We start from the raw sequence: 19,490 nt of genomic DNA on the forward strand, positions 1-19,490 counted from the left end.
TTAGGACCTACAAACGTGCAAAGACGTCAAACTTCACTGCTTCAGGAACAGTCAAGCAACCGCTTCCGACACAGAGGAAAAAAGCTCATCTATCACTTCACTTAACTGTTTTGCTCCAGGTAATTCACTCCGAGGAGCTCTAGGTGACGCGTTCCTGGTGGGCTGGGAATTCCCACTCATGTACGCGTTTCCTATAGGCCCTGTCATTCCTAAAGTCATCAGGAGGTTAACAAGGTTCGGGAAATCCATGCTCCTAATTGAGCCGAATTGGGCCACGGGTACGTGGTACACAGACCTTCTGGACATGTCGATCTGTCCTCCAATACGTCTTCCAATAAGAGAGGACCTTCTCAACCTTCACGCATGGTTTTTGAGAGGCTGAGGTACAAGGATTGGGACCTCCAGGATGATGTAATGTAAACTGTGCTTTCGACCAGAAGGCCATTAACAAAATCCATATACAGCTGCCATTGGAATAAGTTCTGCAGCTGGTGTAGAGCAAAGGATGTAGACACTTTTCAATACGATATGCCTACATTGTAATCTTTTCTACTACATTTGGCAAATCTGGGCCTCCAGATTGGAACAATCAAAGGATATTTAGCTGCGCTTTCCATATTCAAGCGCACCTCGGAAGAGTCATCCTATTTCAAAATTCACTTAATTAAATTCCTTAAAGGACTTGCAACTGTGTTTCCTCCTACACCATTCCATGTACCACCTTGGGACCTTAACTTAGTTTGAAGGTTTTTAACTTGCGGTCCTTTCGAGCCACTTCACTCCTGTCCCCTAAGACTGCTAATTTACAAAACCATTTTCTTAGTGGCAATAACATCAGTCCCCAGGGTGAGTGAGTTGCAATCGTTATCCTGAAAACCTCCTTTTACCACCTTTTACAAGGATAAAGTTGGTTTTAAGGTAAAACTATCATTTTTACCCAAAATAGTATCAGACTTCCATTTGACATAGAAAATTGTGCTTTCGGCTTTCTATCCTTTACCTCATCCTGGCAAGGAAGAGGAAAGATTCCATAGACTCTATCCGAGGAGAGCCTTAAGCTTCTATGAATCTAGGATGGCAAGGTTGAGACAACATGATCAACTTTTCATTGGCTGTACAGGGCACAAGCTTGGTATGCCAGTCACTAAACAGAGGGAGGGGTTGAGGACTCATTCCACTAGGGGCATCGCAACTTCCTCTGCCCTTCAGAGGGGAGTCCCAATAAACGACATCTGCGAGGCAGCTACATGGCCCACCTTTCACACAGTCACAAAACATTACTGTTTAGCCACTTTGAACAATGAAGGAATATTTGGAAAGGCAGTACTATGCTCCATTCTGGACAAACAACTCTCAAGTCTTACTCCCTCCTCCAAAATTACTTAATACTGCTTTGGGAGGCTATCCAAGATGAGGAATATGTGGGAGGACCCAATCCATTCGAAGGACAAGTTACTTACCTCTGGCAACGTTCTTTCGACTGGATGTTCCGCCCATGTGCTCCTCATCGCCCTCCCAACCTACCCCACTGTAGAATTTACAAGCTTTGAACCGTGCACTCTTTTAAAGTCTGATACTTTGAAGGCACTTATCAAGGCCGTTTATTGTGCATATGGTGGCGAAAAAACAGAACTGAAGGCAACGGATGCTGCACGTGGTATATGTACTAGACAATGACATCATCCAAGATGGAAGCCCTCGAGGGACATAGAGTTGACCGTCTTGACTCACAGCGCCCTCTGCCGACAAGAGAACATTCTTTTTGAAGCAGCTAAAGCTGAAAATGAAGATATCAAAGGTGATGAATACGTGGAAGGAACATCCAGTTGAAAGAACGTTACCAGGGGTAAGTAACTTGTTCTTTGGTTGGGCAGGTTTCTGGTTTAGGTGGTGTCCTTGCTCCTTCCCTCCTCCAGTTTACCTACTGCTTTGGTTGTCTATCCTAGATGAGGAATTCGTGGGAGAAAAAAATCCATTAGAAGAAAAAATTACTCACTACGCTGTAATGTTCTTTCTGATGGATGTTCCTCTCACTGATTCCTCATTGCCCTCCCTACCTGCCCCTCTTTGCGGGAAGCTAGTACAGCATCGGTTCTACTGTTCCTCAGCTTCAGAGTGCTAGGGGAAAAGGGTGCAACACCGGTCGCGGGGTGCGTTGCCGCTATATACAATGACCCCGACTTCATCGCTGGCGCAGGGCGCGTAGAGGCATCGGACGGAGCTGATGTGAAACCGCGCTGCTCGCCCTGGCAGCGGAAAAGATTCTGGAGAACATCTGCAACGGGATAGAGATATCATAGATGAGCAATCTGTGGGTGGTGCATCCATCAGAAAGAACATTACCATGAGTTAAGTAATTTGTTCTTTACACTGGCCAGGCAGACTTTACAAGTCGCTCCTGTGGAAGGATATTTGGCGGCACTTTCTATTTTCAAGCTGATCAAGGTTCATACTTCAAAATGACAATAGTTGTTCAATTTATGAAAGGTTTAACATATTCCTTTCCACCAGTCCCACTTAGTGCCAGCCTGGGACTTTAATCTAGTGTGAACATTCCTTCAGGGGGGATACCTTTCTAGCCGCTTAACGCTTTCCCTTTTAGGATCCTTACATGGAATCCAGTATTTTTAGTGGGCATTACTTTTGCATGCAGGGTGAGCGAATTACAGGGCTTCTCGTGCAAACCACCTTTCATGGTCTTCACCAAAAGGTCTGCCCTTCTTTCCTGTTTTAAAATTATTCCTGAATTCCATCTAACTCAGAAAGTCAACTTCCCTGCATTCTTGCCTCTAACTCACCCTTCCAAGGAAGAGGAGTGGTTGTATAAACTGGCTCCAAAGAGCTCTGTTTTTAAATTGCCAGAACGAGCAATTTCAGATTGGAAGGGCTGCTTTTTATCGGAAACGCCGGACCTGGATTAGGTACTGGAGTTGCCAATTAAACACCCAGATGGATAATTCTATGCATATGGAAATGTTATACAATAGCTGGAAAAGATGTTCCTGAAAGATTAAGAGCTCATTCTACCTGAAAGGGATACCAGTTAAGGTTATTTGCCAAGCTGCAAAATGGTCCTCCCTACATTCATTCTCGAAGCACTATTTTCTTGCTGGGTCAGCACGGCCGTTTTGGAAGAGCGGCACTACAAAACTGCTTAACATAAAATTCACAAGATTTCGCTCTCCCTCCGCCTTTGCTATGGGAGCTCATCTAATATGAGGAATCCGTGCGATGATGCAATCTATTAGAAGAACAAATTACTGAAACCCGGTGGTGATATTTCTGATGAATTTTCCTCCTACAGATTCCTCACCGCTCTATTGTTCCTTCTCTCTTTCAATACTTTGTATAACTCCCCATCACAGCTAAGCATTGGTAGAAGAACGAACTGAGGTAACTGGATGCGGTTCAAGCTATTTATACTAATAAGGGTGTCCCGTTTGGACTTGCATGTGAAGAGCCTTGAGGGACCTAGATGCTGAGGCTGCACAGCGCCCCCTGATGTCAAAAATATTCAGAGATTTGCTAAAACATCTAAAACAACTCCATCAGAAAGAGCATTACCAGTGTAAACAATTTGCTTACGCTGCAGAATTGTGAAGCATGCCCTCACTCCTATCATAAATAACAGAGGTTCTATGGATGTTAGACAGGCTTAACTGTGAATGAATTTATTCCATTGATCTCTTGAAATTGTCTTCAATGTCTAAAAAAAGAAAAAAAAAATCTTTTTTTTTTGTTTTTGTTCTTTTTATAGTCCCAAGCAATCAGTAAGGAATAACTCTCCAGTGGAAATGGAAACCAGCACAGAGCCTGCAGACCCACTCAGTGTCACTGTATCTGCATTACCTGAAGGTAAGTGCACTGATTCTTTAAGAAAATAACATTGTTTCTAATAATGTCTGATATATATATATATATATGTATATATATTTATTTTATATTTAGCACATACTGCCTAAGTTCTTGCCCCATTGTAGCACAGTAAATAACGGGTGTTATTGTTGCATGTTTTGATGGCACTCACACTATCAACTTAAATATGTTCGACTTTAAGTCTACAGATTGGTTCCTAATGGACTCCTTCCTCCCATGGATTTCTCATTTGTATATCTATCTCCCAGCACAGCTGCTCTTCTCAAAACTTTCCACTGCTAGGAGCACAGTGTAGCTCTTCCAGAAGCGTCTCTACATGCTGGAAATGATGTTGGGGCCAGTGTATATATTGAGGTGCCGCACCTATGACCTTAGTTTGTTTTTTCCATGCACTTTGCTCACTTCAGGAACACTCGGTTTTTCAAAGTTTTTCCTGTTTCTAGTGTTTTGACAACAGGCCAAAACAGTCCGTAGGTTTTAAACCCTGTGAGGATGCCAAATGTCTGCTTTGGATCTTCACAACATTTGTCTTTTCTGACTCTTTAAGGGGCACAACTCGCAGGATTGCGGGTTGTGTTAGTCGATGCCACCGTAAAGCGCTTCACGAACAGGAGGTAAAACTGTTCACCTTTCTTCACAAGAAAAAGGTGGCAAAGGGATTCAATCGTGGTAGGCCGGTACTGTACGTTGCGCAGACGAAAAGTCTGCAAGGATCAGAAGAAAAAGAAGCACTGCAAGAGGTCTTTTTCATTTCACAGGTCTTCGAAATAACATTCTTCTTCATCTTCAAGGAAAGGGAGCCACTATTCTAGGGACTTCTTGGAAGGCCAGGCACCTTTTCCTATCCAATCTGTTCCCCAGAGGAATAGGTGGCCTTCCGATTTAAGATGCTCCACATCTTTGCTAAGGCACTGCCAGCTTCGCCCCTGTCAGCGCCATCGAAGTTGACCACACTGGGAGGAGCCTGCGGAGGCACCTCAAAGGCGTGCAACGGTACACCCATGGGCTCGGATGCTCTGAATGTGAACAAGCTCCCATCTCCAGGTCGTAGCTCTGACCTCAACATTTGCCTCCACGGCACCACCAGTGCCAGCTAATATAGTTGACGCTGGAGTTCTTCAGGAGTATGTTCTGATCCCTAGGGGTGCATTCATGTTCCGATTGGAGGGCATCTATGATGAGAAGGGGGACCCCATTCCCTTTTTTTGGATTGGAACTCATACACCGCAGGATAGTTGGGGACTTACTATTGGAATGTTATGCAGAGAAAAGTGATTTGGTGAATCTGGTTACTGATCTTCAGTGCTCAAGTGGTCTGGATGCAGAACTTGACGTGCTCCATGCTCCCATTCCAGTTAAGGCTCTGGCTTTCCAGCACCTGAAAGCTAAAATATAACTTGGGGTTATCGTCCCCCTCTCGACACAAGGTGTAATACAAGCTCAAAGGCATTCTTGATGAGATGCACCAGTCCTTGAACTATGATTTAAGCCAACCTCAGTTCTGACGGCTTACTGAGACCTAGCAAAAAAGCACAGGCCAGTGTCCTCTGACCTGCTGTTCATGTCCTCACGTGCATCACCTGAAAGCTTAATTGTCCAAGCCTCCATGGTGAACCTGAAAATAACATCTTTCCCTACTTATCCCCTAGATGGAGCGAGCAGGAGGTTGGATGCATAGGGAAGCAATCATTTGGCTCAGCAATCCTTGGCCTCAAATGTATTAACACCTCTGCACACTGGCCATGTTTCTCTTTGGCGTTTGGGCAGTCATTTCAGAGGTTATAGGGAACTTCCACCATCCCTTCCCTTTAGCAGGCAGAATAGCCTGTTTTGGCAAGTAATGGATCGTTATCATTTCAGATGCCTGGGGCTTACAAGTTGTTTACCAGGTTTACTGTCTCCCTTTTGCTCAACGCCCTCCAGACCATGCACCGCCAACCAGTTCCTGCCTCTTGACCCTTTCATGCTGGTGGAGGATCAGCATCTTCTTCTCACGAAAGGGGACTTCGATGCAGTGCCCCACTTGATATGAGGCAAGGGCTGGTATTCAACTTATTTTCTGGAGGATGACAGGGGTCTATGTCCCATCCTTGATTTGATCTTTAACTTGTTGTTACGCAAAGAAAACTTCAAAATGGTCACCCAAGATCAGATTTTTCAGGCCCTAGACCTACAGGATTTGGTGGTCTCCCTATATCCTCTGGTGGATGGGCACATGGAAATAGGCATCCAGAAGTACAGGACGTACCTGAGATTTGCAATGGGAAACTGCAACTACCAATTCAAGCCTTTCTTCGGCACCCACAGTCTTCACCAAACAGCTGGCAGTGATAGCGGCTTGCTTCAGATGGGATGGCATCTTTCTTCTCTTATCTGGACATCTAACTAGTCCGTGAACGCTCCCTAGAACAGAAATATGCATTTTTGTACCGGACGTGCAATCTGTTGCACAGCTTGTGCTTTTCCCTGAACTTCAGGAAGCATCAAGTTTCCCTATATCCATCTCCGTCTTGCAGATTCATTGAAGGGGGCGGGGGTGTTGAACACTCACGCTCCCCTGTGCAATGCTTACCTGCCAGAGGATCGAGTACCAAACATTTACAATCTGGTGTGTGACTTCCAATCGCTTTAAAATGTCCCTACCTCATCTTTTCTGGCCTAGTGGTGTCTTATGGCCTCTAGCATCCTAGTAGCGCCAAAGGCACTGCTGCTCATGAGGTTGCTGCAGTGGTTCCCCAGTTGTCACTGGTCTGTTTCAGGGACACACTTAAGATCTTAGTCGGAAAGATGGGAACACATCAGTTTTGCAGTAGTTGAGTGATCAGGTTGGCCCTTATCGCTTTCTTCTATGGGGTGTAATCAAATTCCCCAAACCAACAGAACTGAAGGGCCATGTCATTACCAAAGGAAAAGCAGCATTGTAATTCACAAAGGCAGAAGATATTCAAAGGTCCCTTTTCACATGAAAAAGAGGATTTTTAAACACTGACACCAAAACGGCTTTGCATGTATATTTGCACGTTAAAGCAAGACATGAGAAAAATGTTCCCCAGCCAACATAAAGATGTTGGTGTGTGTGTTGACAGAGTAATGTATATTATGCTTCACATGCAAAATACTGTAAAACGTTTGAAAAGCCCACTTGGTTGACATGAAAAGTTCCTGTATGCCCGAAGGGGACTATGCAGGAGTGTCTTTCTGCAGTGGAAATCCAGGGAAAGCTAAAACAGAAGTGCAATGCCAGCGAAGATTGGAAACGCACCTCACATTACTGGCTGAGAAATAAATGCAGAATTTTCACTGAAACTGCCCCCTACCAAAAGGTGATACACTTTGACAATTCAGACTCCCTTTTCAGCAGAAAAACGAACAGTTGATAATTAAGTGTCTTTTATTAACGACTGAAAGAAACAGCCCTGTACTTTCAGTGCAAAGGCAAAGTGGACCCTGAAAACACAGTGTATGTCAATGAATCAAGGCTGAAGTTAGAAAATGCAACTTGTTGGTTTCTGTCAGCCAAGGATTAATGGTGGGCCTCTGGGCAAACTTCACAAACTTCCCCTACTGCCAGCCTGGTTTGTGCATCCCAACTGTTTTCAGGCACGCCACATTTTATTGCAGTTGTAAAGTGTTGAAAATCAAGTGTCTCCCAGACTTGCTGTCTCTGAAGGCAGTTCTATGCAGAGCAAATGGAGGTAGCTGGTGCATCCCAGGTATTTATGATCTGCAAACAATCAACTTCAATCAACAAAGAGACACATATTCTGGAGGATGCAGAGATCCCATTTGCCCAACATGAAGATTTACTATTAATTTAAAGGGACTATTATAACTTAGGCCTTTTTCTCAGCAACCATAAGTCAGACTTTCTTGATTGATCTGTCAATTTGTAGGTCATTTCCAGGCGATTTTGGTGATATACAATTCCTCCACTTGCGATTTAGGGAATTTTAATGGCAAGCTAAAAGGTGTCCCTGGCTGCTATGAACATCTCCCGGATTTTAGAGCTGGCAAGCTGGTGGCGCGTAGAAGTTGGTATGTGGGGAGTAAATTGCATGTTTCTTATGATTATGCTTTTTGTAAAAATGGGAGAAAAAATGCCAAGCAGATGTGCAAAATATTGCGGACCCGGCTGTTTTATTCAATTACCCTTGATTAGCTGAATCAGAAAATATATATATTATGGCAGGTACTAATAATACAGTTATGAAGTTTTGCCAGAAAATTGACATGAGAATAAATTGGGATTGCAAATACAAGCTGCCGTATGTCTGCTCCAGGCTCCTAAACCAATCCTTAAAGAGAGGCTAGATTTGGGAGGATAGAGACGGGTAACTGTCAATACAATTTGCGAGAACTCTTGCAAGGTACTCCCTAAGATTGTAAACTTGATGGTGTCTTCACTGCTATATAAAGTTGATGCATTGAAAGAAGAGGGGAGCTCCTAAAATTATCATCAGGGAGAGCTGCTGAAAAATGCCATCTAACAGCTGCCAGGAAACACCAGATGGAGATGTTGCAGAGATTTCCTCTGGGTGGAGAGGTCTATTTCTAGGAAGGCCTAAAAGCTGACTGAGTCTTATGGTGGAGAGGTGGAGGCCATCCCTGAGAGCGGAGTGACCAGGCTCCTGCCCTGCCCTGTCCTTCCAGAAGGTCCTGCTATGCAGCTGGCTTTCCTGACTTTAAACTGAGGTTTTCTATGTAAGTAGACTTTAACCCTATGTAACCAAAAGGTGGGGGAATCTGCTGTCCTTGAATCCTTTCCCTTTTATAGTGGGCAGTTTTGTAGGTGGGGCGGGGCACACCACTGTGTAGATACCTAGCCTATTTAACTAATATTAATTTAATTCCCCATTTGGCAGAACACCACAGGATGATTTTTGTTAAAATTCGGAATTAACAAAGCTCATTCCCAGTGTGCGCTAAAACTATAGCCTTTATGTTACTTGGGCAATCTTTCTGTTCAGCTTCCCCACACTGGCCTTTTAGTGGTGGGGGGGGGGGTCTGAAATCCCTTATTCTTAAATCATCCCACTTTTTTTTCCTGTGTGACTTTCAATACAGACAAAAGTAGGCGACGGGGGTCTGAAAAACCAACTGCTAAATTACCCTGTTATTTTAAAGAAAAAGGTTTGGGTGAAAGCATAATTGCCATATGCATTGTACCAATTTTTTTTTTATTTATTTATTTGTATTTGACTCTCCTAACAAGTAGGAGAGTCTTTACAAAAGGAAGAAAAATACAATCAAATAAAGTGAGAGAATCATTACATAAAGTACCTTCAGACATGGAACATTACAGTATATAATCATATAAAAAAGAACCATCCTTCAAGTAAAATTACAGACCAAGAATTAAAAATGTCTACTCATTAAAATGGGCGTGCATCATCAATCTTATACAGATTTGCAGAGGGTAGAGAAAAGGGAATGGATAATTCATGAAATATTCATGTAACAGTCTTTTTCCAATTCTCTTACAATTACATTACATAGTTTCGTTAGGGCATATATGAGTGGTTTGTGGTTGCCTTGCATCATTCTAGCCCAAAGGAAAGGCAGGCAGTCAGTATAATTAATATTTACAAATTCAGTCAATAAAATCGTTCTTTGATTCTTAAAATGGGGACAATATAAAACCAGATGTTTTAATGTTTCAATGGTTTTGGTGCACATAGGAAATCTGCAGTGCGGACTCGATGCATACAACTTATGACCAACCCATTTTACTACTCTTTCTTTGGTATGGAACAAATTAAATTTAAACCAAAGGAACATCTTCCGAGTAGAGTTACAAGGAAAAAGCACAATATAATCGTATTTAGGGATACATTTGCGTGTAAATAAGTGATATTCCTTGTAAAGTTTGTATGATCTCATTCTATCGAGGGTGGTACACCAATCGAGTTCGAACAATTTTTTTTAGCATATCCTGGTCTGTAGTGAACATCATCCACAGTAATGTTGGCCATCTTAAGTATAGCAGCCATTTTTGTCACATAGAGAGCCATAGAGGACGTGGGCAACAGGTTAATGGTACGATTCAACTTAGCATATAGGGAGTTCGCTATGGGATGTCCAATCTTAGCGAAATTGGTTAGAAGTCGCCATTTCCAACGAGTGGATAGAGCGACTAAACCTAATTCATGCCTCAAGATTACATTGGGTAGGGACATCGGAAGCGACATGGCACGTTTCAGGGCAGTTCCTTGCAATTGATCCAGAATTGGGCCCATCTCATCCATACATATGTCGAGAGAGTACAGAATTACACTTTCAATTTTTAAAGTTAAAAACTCGATGAGGGGAGTTAGTGAAAACTTACAATATTTCGCATAAATTACTTTGGATTGTGATATCAGGGGTCTGATATTTTTGTTGAGTAGGTCAGTCCACATTAGGATAGAGTTTTTCTCTGTTAAATGATAACCCAAATAGATCGTTTCTGTAATGAGAGGAATGGGGGTCTGCATGATGTGCCATTGCGACTTGCCAGTTCGCTTCCGAACACCAAATTGCATTACTGCTGTTTTGGCAGGGTTAGGGGTCAAATTGTGTGCTAATGCAAATTCCTCAAATAGCCGTAGTTTGAGTTGGAGGCCTGACGGGGTGGGATCGAATAAAATAATATAATCTGCAAAGGCGAGCCATTTGAGACGGATCAAGCCAATTTTAACAGAGAAGAGATTTTTTTCATCCCAACCTTTATCGAGATCAGAGAGGTATAGATTGAAAAGGGTGGCGGCAAGGTTACAGCCTTGCTTTAGGCCTACCTCTGTGCTGATAGCTTTAGTAATACGTCCCTCTGAGGTGAGCTTAATTCTATAAGAGGTGTTTGTATGTAAGGCTTTGAACCAGTAAATAAGGACAGATGGAATTCCCATATTGGTAAGTTTGGCCCATAATAAGTTACAGATCACCGTATCAAAGGCTGAGGACATGTCGATGAGAGCAATATAAACAGGGTTATATGTTAGTTTCTTAGCTTCTGCGATGGTAAATGCCATAATCATGGCATTAAGCGAGGTGGACATACCTTTCCTAAAGCCAGTTTGGTATTTGGAATATAGTCCTAGTGCTCCAAAGTGATTCTCCAGGTCATGAAGAAGGAGAGAGGCGAATAATTTGGCCGCAGTGTCAATTAGGGCAATAGGTCGATAGTTCTGCAGCAACGCAGCGTCTCCTTTTTTAAAGATCGGGGTGATATTGGCAGTTAGCCATGAAACAGGAATAACTCCTGTATTAAAAATAAACTGAAACTTGGTGTTTAAGATACCTGCCCACAAATCCGGGTCATCTTTATATAGACACGGAGGCAAGCCATCGGGGCCGGATGATTTGGAATAATTGAGTTTAGATATCGCCCACTTAATGTCAGCGATAGTCCAAACCAACCGCGGCAGGTCATGATATCTTAAAACAGGGGTCGTTATATTCGAAAATCGCACAGGAGTCTTGAATTTGTGTCTGATATACTCATACCAGGTGGATTCCGATATAACATTCGGCATAGAAAGCGATACTTGAGAAGTATGGCTCTTGATCGTTCGCCATATAGTTCGAGTGTCATGAGATGCAATGGCTCCAACAAGTTTGCAATTTATTTCATTGTGTCTTATTAGCCTTATCTGCTTCAAGCTGCGTTTGTATGCTGACATGATAGAATTGCGCCGCGCGAGATACCGTTCCCGCGAAAGATCAATAGATTTTTTCAAAGCTCTAAGAGCCTTGTTTTTCTCCCGCTTCTGTGCTTTGCAAAGAGGATCAAAGAAGTGACGATTTTTAATATCAGTTTTTTTCTTTTTGCTAAAATATGTTAGTGCTGCATGCGTTATTTCAACATATCGCTGCTCAAGAACATTCGTGGGCATTCGTTCCAAGTTGTTCCAAAGTATTGTGGCTGACTTTACAAATTGAGTGAATTGCTTGCACAGTGTCATAGACCATCTAATAGAAGTCATAGAGCGATCTACTTCACACAATGCAGTAGCATGGTCAACTCCAATAATGGAAATGTCGAATTTCAAGTTGCCTGATAACATAGCGTGGTCACGAAAAGGCAACATGGAGATTCTTAGAGGAGATGATCGTAGAAGCAAATTGTGACTAACAAATATGAAGTCAATTGTTGACCCTTTTCCATCCCTTGACCATGTGGTCCAATTTGACAGGTCAACGGGGGGAATAAGATCTAGATCCCAATCTTTCAAGAAGGTCCTCCATATATTACCTCTATTTTTCGAAAGTAGGTTTCTAGGAGATCCGCCAGTTTCATTGGGGGTTCTGCAATCGCAGTTAAAATCACCGCCGAGAATGATTTCAATATTATCGTATTCGTGAGTTACAAATTCTAAGCAATTCTCAACTGTCTCAATCATCTCATCAATGGGGGTAGTAGACGGATTCCAATAAATGGTCATGACAATTAAATGACGGTAATTATAGCTATTAGTTTCCAATAATATTGCTAGAAGATTATTAGCATGCCAGACAATTTTTGATTTAAACATGAGAGCATTGTCTATAGCTATCATAATACCACCAGATGGACGACCGGCGGGAGCTCGTATAGCAGGGATATAATGCGTTGAGTAATCAGGCAAAAAAAAAAGGAAGTGGTTTTCATAGTCTCCTGAAACATAAGTATTGATGGACGACTAAGGCAATCAAGAGTTGAGTGCCATTTCATAAGGTTAAGGTAGCCACATGAATTCCACGATTGAAAAGAGAGTAGAGTTTTAGAAGACGGCTATGAAGTGGGGGAGCGATCCGTAGTTTTTAAAAGAGAATTAAGCATGGGGGCAAGCCATGGTAGGTCATGTGAAATGCCTACTTTAAGGAGAAGCTCGGTGATTACGTCATTGGCAGCCCCGTGATTTTGGGATTGCGATGAAGCATGTGATTTGGGGCTCAGAGCCTGAGGACATTTAAATTGAATGAATTTGGTAGCCTCTTGTTCGTTTTCTAGTGAGTTTAAGGTGAGGCCTTCTTCATAGATACCTTCCCTATTAAACCATAGATATTTCTTTACAGCCTCTGAAGCTAAATGAATTACAGCACGATAATTATTGTCCGTGGCTAATGACACTCTCAGAATGTCTGCCGATTTAAACATCCGTAATTGAGGGATGCGATTGAATAGTGCCAAGATGAAGGCCCGATTAATCCGGTTCCTACCAAGTAGATCGCTTTTCCCCTCAAATCCTAATAAATGGTGCTTTTCTGGGAAGATTTGTTCATTAGTGTCAGATGACTGGTCAAATGATTTTAGGTGGGGATCAAAGGCGATTTCACTGGAGGGAACAAGGTGAGAGATCATAGATGGATCCTGGTGAGAAGTTACATTGGAAGAATTAGATTTCAATGATCTTTCATTAAGTTCCTTCCTAAGGATGTCTAAAATTTCATGATGGGATAACATGGTAGCAGCTTGAGGATCAAAGTTGCAGTTACCTGTTAAAGAGCCCTGCTTCGAGGTGCAGTTCTGGACATGAGATGGAGGTATAGTGCATTGTGGCTGACCGTTAGGAAGAAGAATAGAAGGTTCCATAACAAATTGGGGAGCCAACGATGTTGCCTTACCTAGTCCGTTACCGGACATCCCAGGGCTAGTTCTACTGGGGAGATCAACATTGTCGTGCAAGCTAAGACAATAGTTAGAATCATTGCTCGATTGAGAAAGTGCAGGTAATGTCACCTTATTACTGCTAGATTGTAAATCAGTCGAGCGTGCAGGTGCTAAATGCACAAATGATGAGCTGGAGGTATTTGGTGCGTTGTCTCGGGCCTTGACATCGTTCATTGGATTACTAGTGTTGACGTTTCCGTTGGTTCCAGAGAATGAAGTACATGCTTCACTATATGTTCTGGAAGTGGAATTAGATGGACAATCGACAAGTACGATTTCATCATGCCGAGTAGTGCGATTTCTCCCACAGACCGGGAAGTAGGTGGCCAGGTTAGATTTAGCTCCTACCAAGGGTGATGATACTTGTCCTTTGAGAACTGAATTAGTTGGTATTACATTATTATTTTTCGTTTTACGTTTTAAGGTGGATGTTTCAGTAGAGTCAATTCGCTGTTTTTCGACTCGATTAGTATCAAGAGTGGTCAATCTAGCGTCATCAGTTATGGGTATTCTGGCGGGTAGCCCAGTCGTCTCACAAGGATGAACTGCAACATAACTTGCAGAGATATCTGATGTTATGGGTGGAAATAAGACGTCTTGGCTTTCTTTCGGAAGTTGATTAAGGTCAATATAATCTTCATCTATTAGTGGTTCGACAAAGATCTTAATATTCGAATCAGTTGCAGGATTTGGTTCTTTTATGTCAGTATTCTTCTTTCTTTTAGCATTTCTTTTGGCAGCTCTTTGGTGAAGTTTCTTAGCCCTCCGCGACATGAAACCAGCATAATTACCACTGGAAGGAGGAACCGGAGGTTCAGATTGCATATGTTCAAGAGCTGTCAGAAGAACAAAGGGGCTGTCAGAACCGTTCAAAGAGGTTGGGGCTACAGATGAATATAAAGCTATTAGAGTATTCATTTTCTCTATGGCAGATTTCAGATCGCAGGAAGAGTTGTGACATTTGCACGAGGCAGAATCTATTGGTGTTTTCAAGGGCGTAGCAGGCGGATCGGGAGTCAGGTCCAGGCAACACTGAATGCTTTTATTTTTCATAAGCGAATTAATAACAGGTGGATGGGTCGTGGGGCATACATTGTGGAAATTTCTTAGCGTTTCGGCTGCCACAATGAAGCCTTCGATCCGATCCATCTTTGAAGTTATCAGTGATTGCGTTGACTTGATCTCCCTCAGTGCCAGATGGGTCAAATCATGACCTTTATCCAAGAGATCTAGGATACGGATGATCACCGGAAACGAATTAGGAGAGTATTGGGATTGGTTCCCCTCACAGGAGTGCTGGGTTTGACACTCAACGGGCGGTAATAGGGAAGGGTCCGCTTTGTTATCTAAGGAAGTGGGTTCAGGTGAAAACAATATGTGCGGAAAAGAGAGTTTTTTATTAATAACATTGGCCGAACCAGCACTCATATCCAAAAAAGTTTTGGGATCGTGAGGCGCATGAGATTGGGAAACCATGCGGTTTTTTACACAATTAAAGACTATAGGTGTCAGGGTGCCAATCGAACGACAAACAGCCTTGTCCAATGCCTCCATTTTCGCCATGGTTAGATCGAATTGGCATTGATCAGTCTCAGAGACCAGGGGGGACTCAGGACAGCTTTTGAAGTCATCGATAGCATTACGTACTTCAGGACTGATTAAGGGAGAAGAAATAGGAGGCGCCGGAGGAACCAGGGGCGAGGAAAGTAGGGGAAGTAGTGGATTATTTTGAGCATTTATTTGCACAACATGTTCTGTAGGGCGGAGTGTGCTCGGCACCTCTTGGATAGATGTCGTCGCTAGAGCTTGCAGGGCTGGTAATTCAATATAAGAGGTTGTTGCCGGGCATACCAGTGAATCAATGGTGGTTACAGAGAGCGGAAGAGGGGCGGTGAATTTGCCCTTGATGCTTCTTAAACCATTTGCCATGTTCACGGAAATAACCTTACAGGAGATGGAAATCGGGAAAGTCCAAGAAAAGAAAATAACTTTCACTTTTGGTGTTTGACGCGAGCAGTCATAAAAGAGACAAAGCCAATCAAAAATATGTTAGCACATTAGATAGAGCAAAGGATATTAGACTGCACATGCATCGCAAAACTGGTAAGGAACCTAAAGAGAGATGTGGACCATTAGGAGTAGCCTCACCCCGCAACAAAGCAGCGAACAGCGCTACTTAGAGCGCGTACTTAATGCGCGCGCGCAAATGCGCGCAGGAAGAGGATTAAGTACACTTCCGGTGGCGGGACCAACTAGAATAATGAAAAAAGGAACATATATAAGTAAAATATACTTATAATAAAGAGTGTAATGTCAATGGTGAGGGCAGATGAAATGTATACCAAAGTCCAGGCAGGGTCAGGCAATCCAGGCGAATCTTGAGCGCGTAGAGCAGCAAGGATGGCCAGCAAACAGCGCTACTTAGAGCGCGTACTTAATGCGCGCGCGCAAATGCGCGCAGGAAGAGGATTAAGTACACTTCCGGTGGCGGGGGGCGGGACCAACAAAGTCCAGGCAGGGTCAGGCAATCCAGGCGAACCTTGAGCGCGTAGAGCAGCAAGGATGGCCAGCAAACAGCGCTACTTAGAGCGCGTACTTAATGCGGTAAACCGGACTTCTAGCCATTTTAAGTGCTCAGGAACATTGAATAAGCACGCAGGAACATTGAAATTGCACAACATTGCATACGTAAATGGTTTTGTTTATTGATCAGTTAAATTATTTCTTGAAGTGAATTTTATAGAAAGTAAAGAATTGTGATTTGTGTTCTTTTCAACCCACTTCTGTGATTTATTTATGTTGAAAGAAGTTTGTGTTGTGCATGAATATATTTTCTGTACACCGACAAGGTTCTTGGCTCATTGGTAGCTGAGGAGGAAGGATCCAAGGGGTATTCGAATGATTGGAAATAGGGCTGAATACAAGAACTGACGTTAACCGTTTATTGTGTAACACTTAGCTTGGAGAGGGAAGGAACTCCCTGTGCTGAGGGTGGCCTCTGAATAAACTGTTACACCTCCCTTCAGTACGGGGCAAGACTGCGCTAGTCCTGATCGACAACGCAGTTGCCAGCACTACCTCAACCAACGCGGTGGCGCGGCCTCCTTGCCTCTGTGCAGAGAAGTAATGCATTTGTGGTTCTGGGCTCTGGAGAACAACATATCTCTGATGGCAGCTCATCTGGCAGGCAGGGAGAACTTGATTGTGGATGCCTTGAGCAAACTGACTTCAGCCTTCCACAAGTATGAGCTCTGTCAGGAAGTTCTCGAAGAGGTCTTATCCCATTGCATGACTCACCAGATGGAGTGCTTCTCTTCCACTGTGAACAGGAAGTACAGGTGGTTCTACTCCAGGTAATTTCAACGACTAGGTGCTGTGGGGGGAGGAGGGGGCACCTTGGTGGTCGAGTGAGACTTCGACCTGCTCTATGCAATGACCTGCTCGGTTCCCATCGATCCCTATCATACATGTCGTTGTCATGATGCCTACCCCCGGAGCATCAGGCCAGGCTCAGCACCCCCGGAAGCAGGCATCATGCCCTCGGGAAAAAGCCCAGCGGCCCGTTATAGGGACTCTTTGGACTCAGTCCTGGCGCCTTTGGCGCCAGGCTCATGTTGGCCATCCGTCCTGGCGCCATAGGCGCAAGGCTCATAAAGGGAGGTGTTTTGTGCACATACCTGATGCAGACCATGCTGCATGCTTCAGGCCTCCCTGAGACCTGAAAGGGACTATTTTTTCATAGGGACGATTTTTTCACTCGGACGTGGCCAGGGAAGGATACATACCTAGTTGGGGAAGGATACATACCTTTAAGCCACACCCAGACAGCAGCTCATGCTTCGCGTTGTTCTGCTTCCTGCAGCTTAACGCTCACCGTGTCTGCTCCTGCTCCAGGACTACAGCCATGCCCGTCTTGAACCTGGAAGACCTGCAAGGAAGGAAGGAAGAGAAGAGAAAGGTGAAAACCAAGGATTATTTCAAGCTTCTTACCTGCGTCCGGAATCTTCTCGCCAGCATCCATGAAGGAAGACTTCAATTTAAAAGCGTTGCGTAGCTCGCTGCAGCGCCACGCTTCACTCACCTGTCCTGTCCTCGAGACATCTCCCGGCTCCATCGTGGCTGTCAGCATCAGACGCCACATCTCTGCACCTAGGGGAGAGAGGAAGAAACAAAAGGTGAGCAGAAGGACACACATAAGGAAAGCCTGATTAACAGCCATAATACTTACTGGCTTTTCTTCCACATTTCGGGTCGGCGCCGCCCCGTTGGCAGGTACCGTACCCCGGCCCCTATGGGGAAAGGACTAGAGACATTTCAGAGGAGTAATAAGGACATCTAGAAGGATCGCCCTCATTACTACTCACCTCGGCAGGTTAACCCCTCGATGCATCGCCTTCATTCTGCACCTGAAATAAAGGACAGATCACAGGTGAGAAAGACAGCATAAAGGGGGCCTCACTTGAACTTTGAAATTTCATACTTACGGCGCATCGCTCAGGAAAGTCAAGTGGATTTTGCCAGCGCCATTCTGAAAACCAGTGAAGTAACTGGACGAACGCGCGCCCCTGCACCAGAAGCAGGATGGAGAGTTCAACCTTCCAAACCATAAGGTGAACTTAAACTGGGTTTGGAGGAATAGAGAGGAACGGAGGGGGGAAGGGGGGAGCTAGCACACCATTCTGCAGACTGTTAATCCCCTTTCTCATCTGCAGAAGGATATTCCTACGGGCCAAGGAAGCACGATTTGGAGGTCCTGTCCAATCGGTGTTCCGGGTCCTGCGCATCACGCTAGAAGAGGCTGCAGTAATCCAGACTAGATCTGCGCCCCCGTGGGAACCAGGTGGGCGTTACAGTCGTTCTCAGAAGACTGCGCCTATTCGGCTCCACATTGATCTTGATCGCTCCAGACTGGGCCCAGAGAACGTTCTTCCTGGGGTTGCTAGACATGGCCATCTGCCCTCCCTTTGCGCCTTCTGTGGAGAGAGAACCACCTCTCCCAATCGAAGGGGCGAAGTCTGCATCCAAACCTCAGCAGCCTGAATCTTCATGCTTGGCTGCTGAAAGGTTGAAGTATAAGGAATAGGATTTGTCAGAGGGTGTCCAGGACGTGCTCCTTTCAGTTCGGAGACCCTCCTCCAAATCCATGTATGCCTGCCAGTGGTGTACGTATTTAGCTTGGTGCCGGGAGAGCGATCTGTACCCTTTTTTCCGCTTTACACCCTCTGTTTTGGATTTCTGCTTTCTTTGGACCGGATAGGCCTACAGATTGGCACTGTGAATGGGTATCTTGCTGATTTTTCAAATTTCAATATGACCTCTGAGCATGGCTCAATTTTTCACGATCCCCACTACTGTCATGCAACTTTTGCTGGGATTGTGTAATCAGTTTCCCCCATGCCAGTTTGTTGTTCTGACAAGGGACTTCCATTTAGTGGTAACGTTTCTTATAGGCGCTCCGTTTCAGCCCCTACATTCTTGTTCATTAAGATTTCTCACCTTAAGGTGATTTTCCTGGTCGCTGTCAATTCCGCTAGACGTTTGAGTGAGCTCCAGGTGTTGTCGGTTACATTTACCTACTTGTTTTTTCCAAGGAGAAGGTAACATGTGAGCAAGTCTATTTTTTCCTCATAAGGTTGTCTCTGTTTTTCCTCTTTCTCAAAAGGTCCATCTTTTTTCCTCCACCTCATCCTTCCAAGGCAGAGGAAGTATTTCATTGACTGTATCTGTTGCTGGTCCTCTGCTAACTACATCTCTCATACAAGAGGGCCCAGTAAAAATGGCAGCATTTTTTGGGTTATGCTGGTGCCCATGCTGGCAGAGCTATGACAAAACAGACACCTGTCTAGATGGATAATACTCTGCATCTTGAAATGCTATGCTCTGGCTGGTAAGGATGTGCCTGAGAGCCTCTGGGCATATTTCACCTGAGGGACTGGCTGTTGCCTCAACTCTGCAGTGTGGAGTCCCTGTTATGGATGGACATTTG

At 44.1% G+C, this 19,490-nt stretch overlaps 1 protein-coding gene across 10 annotated transcripts in view; it reads left to right on the plus strand.

Moving 5' to 3' along the window:
* PPP6R3 (protein phosphatase 6 regulatory subunit 3) overlaps positions 1-19,490 on the plus strand; it is a 2,530,957-nt gene that overhangs the window by 2,275,465 nt on the left and 236,002 nt on the right. For all 10 annotated transcript variants that reach the window (XM_069624114.1, XM_069624109.1, XM_069624112.1 and 7 more), the window contains one exon: positions 3,758-3,855. In XM_069624114.1, the coding sequence (XP_069480215.1) occupies positions 3,758-3,855 (98 nt within the window). The remainder of the gene's footprint in view (positions 1-3,757; positions 3,856-19,490) is intronic.

Source organism: Ambystoma mexicanum, chromosome 11 (genome assembly GCF_040938575.1).
Source record: "Ambystoma mexicanum isolate Mex_15411 chromosome 11, UKY_AmexF1_1, whole genome shotgun sequence".
Taxonomy (NCBI): Eukaryota; Metazoa; Chordata; class Amphibia; order Caudata; family Ambystomatidae; genus Ambystoma; species Ambystoma mexicanum.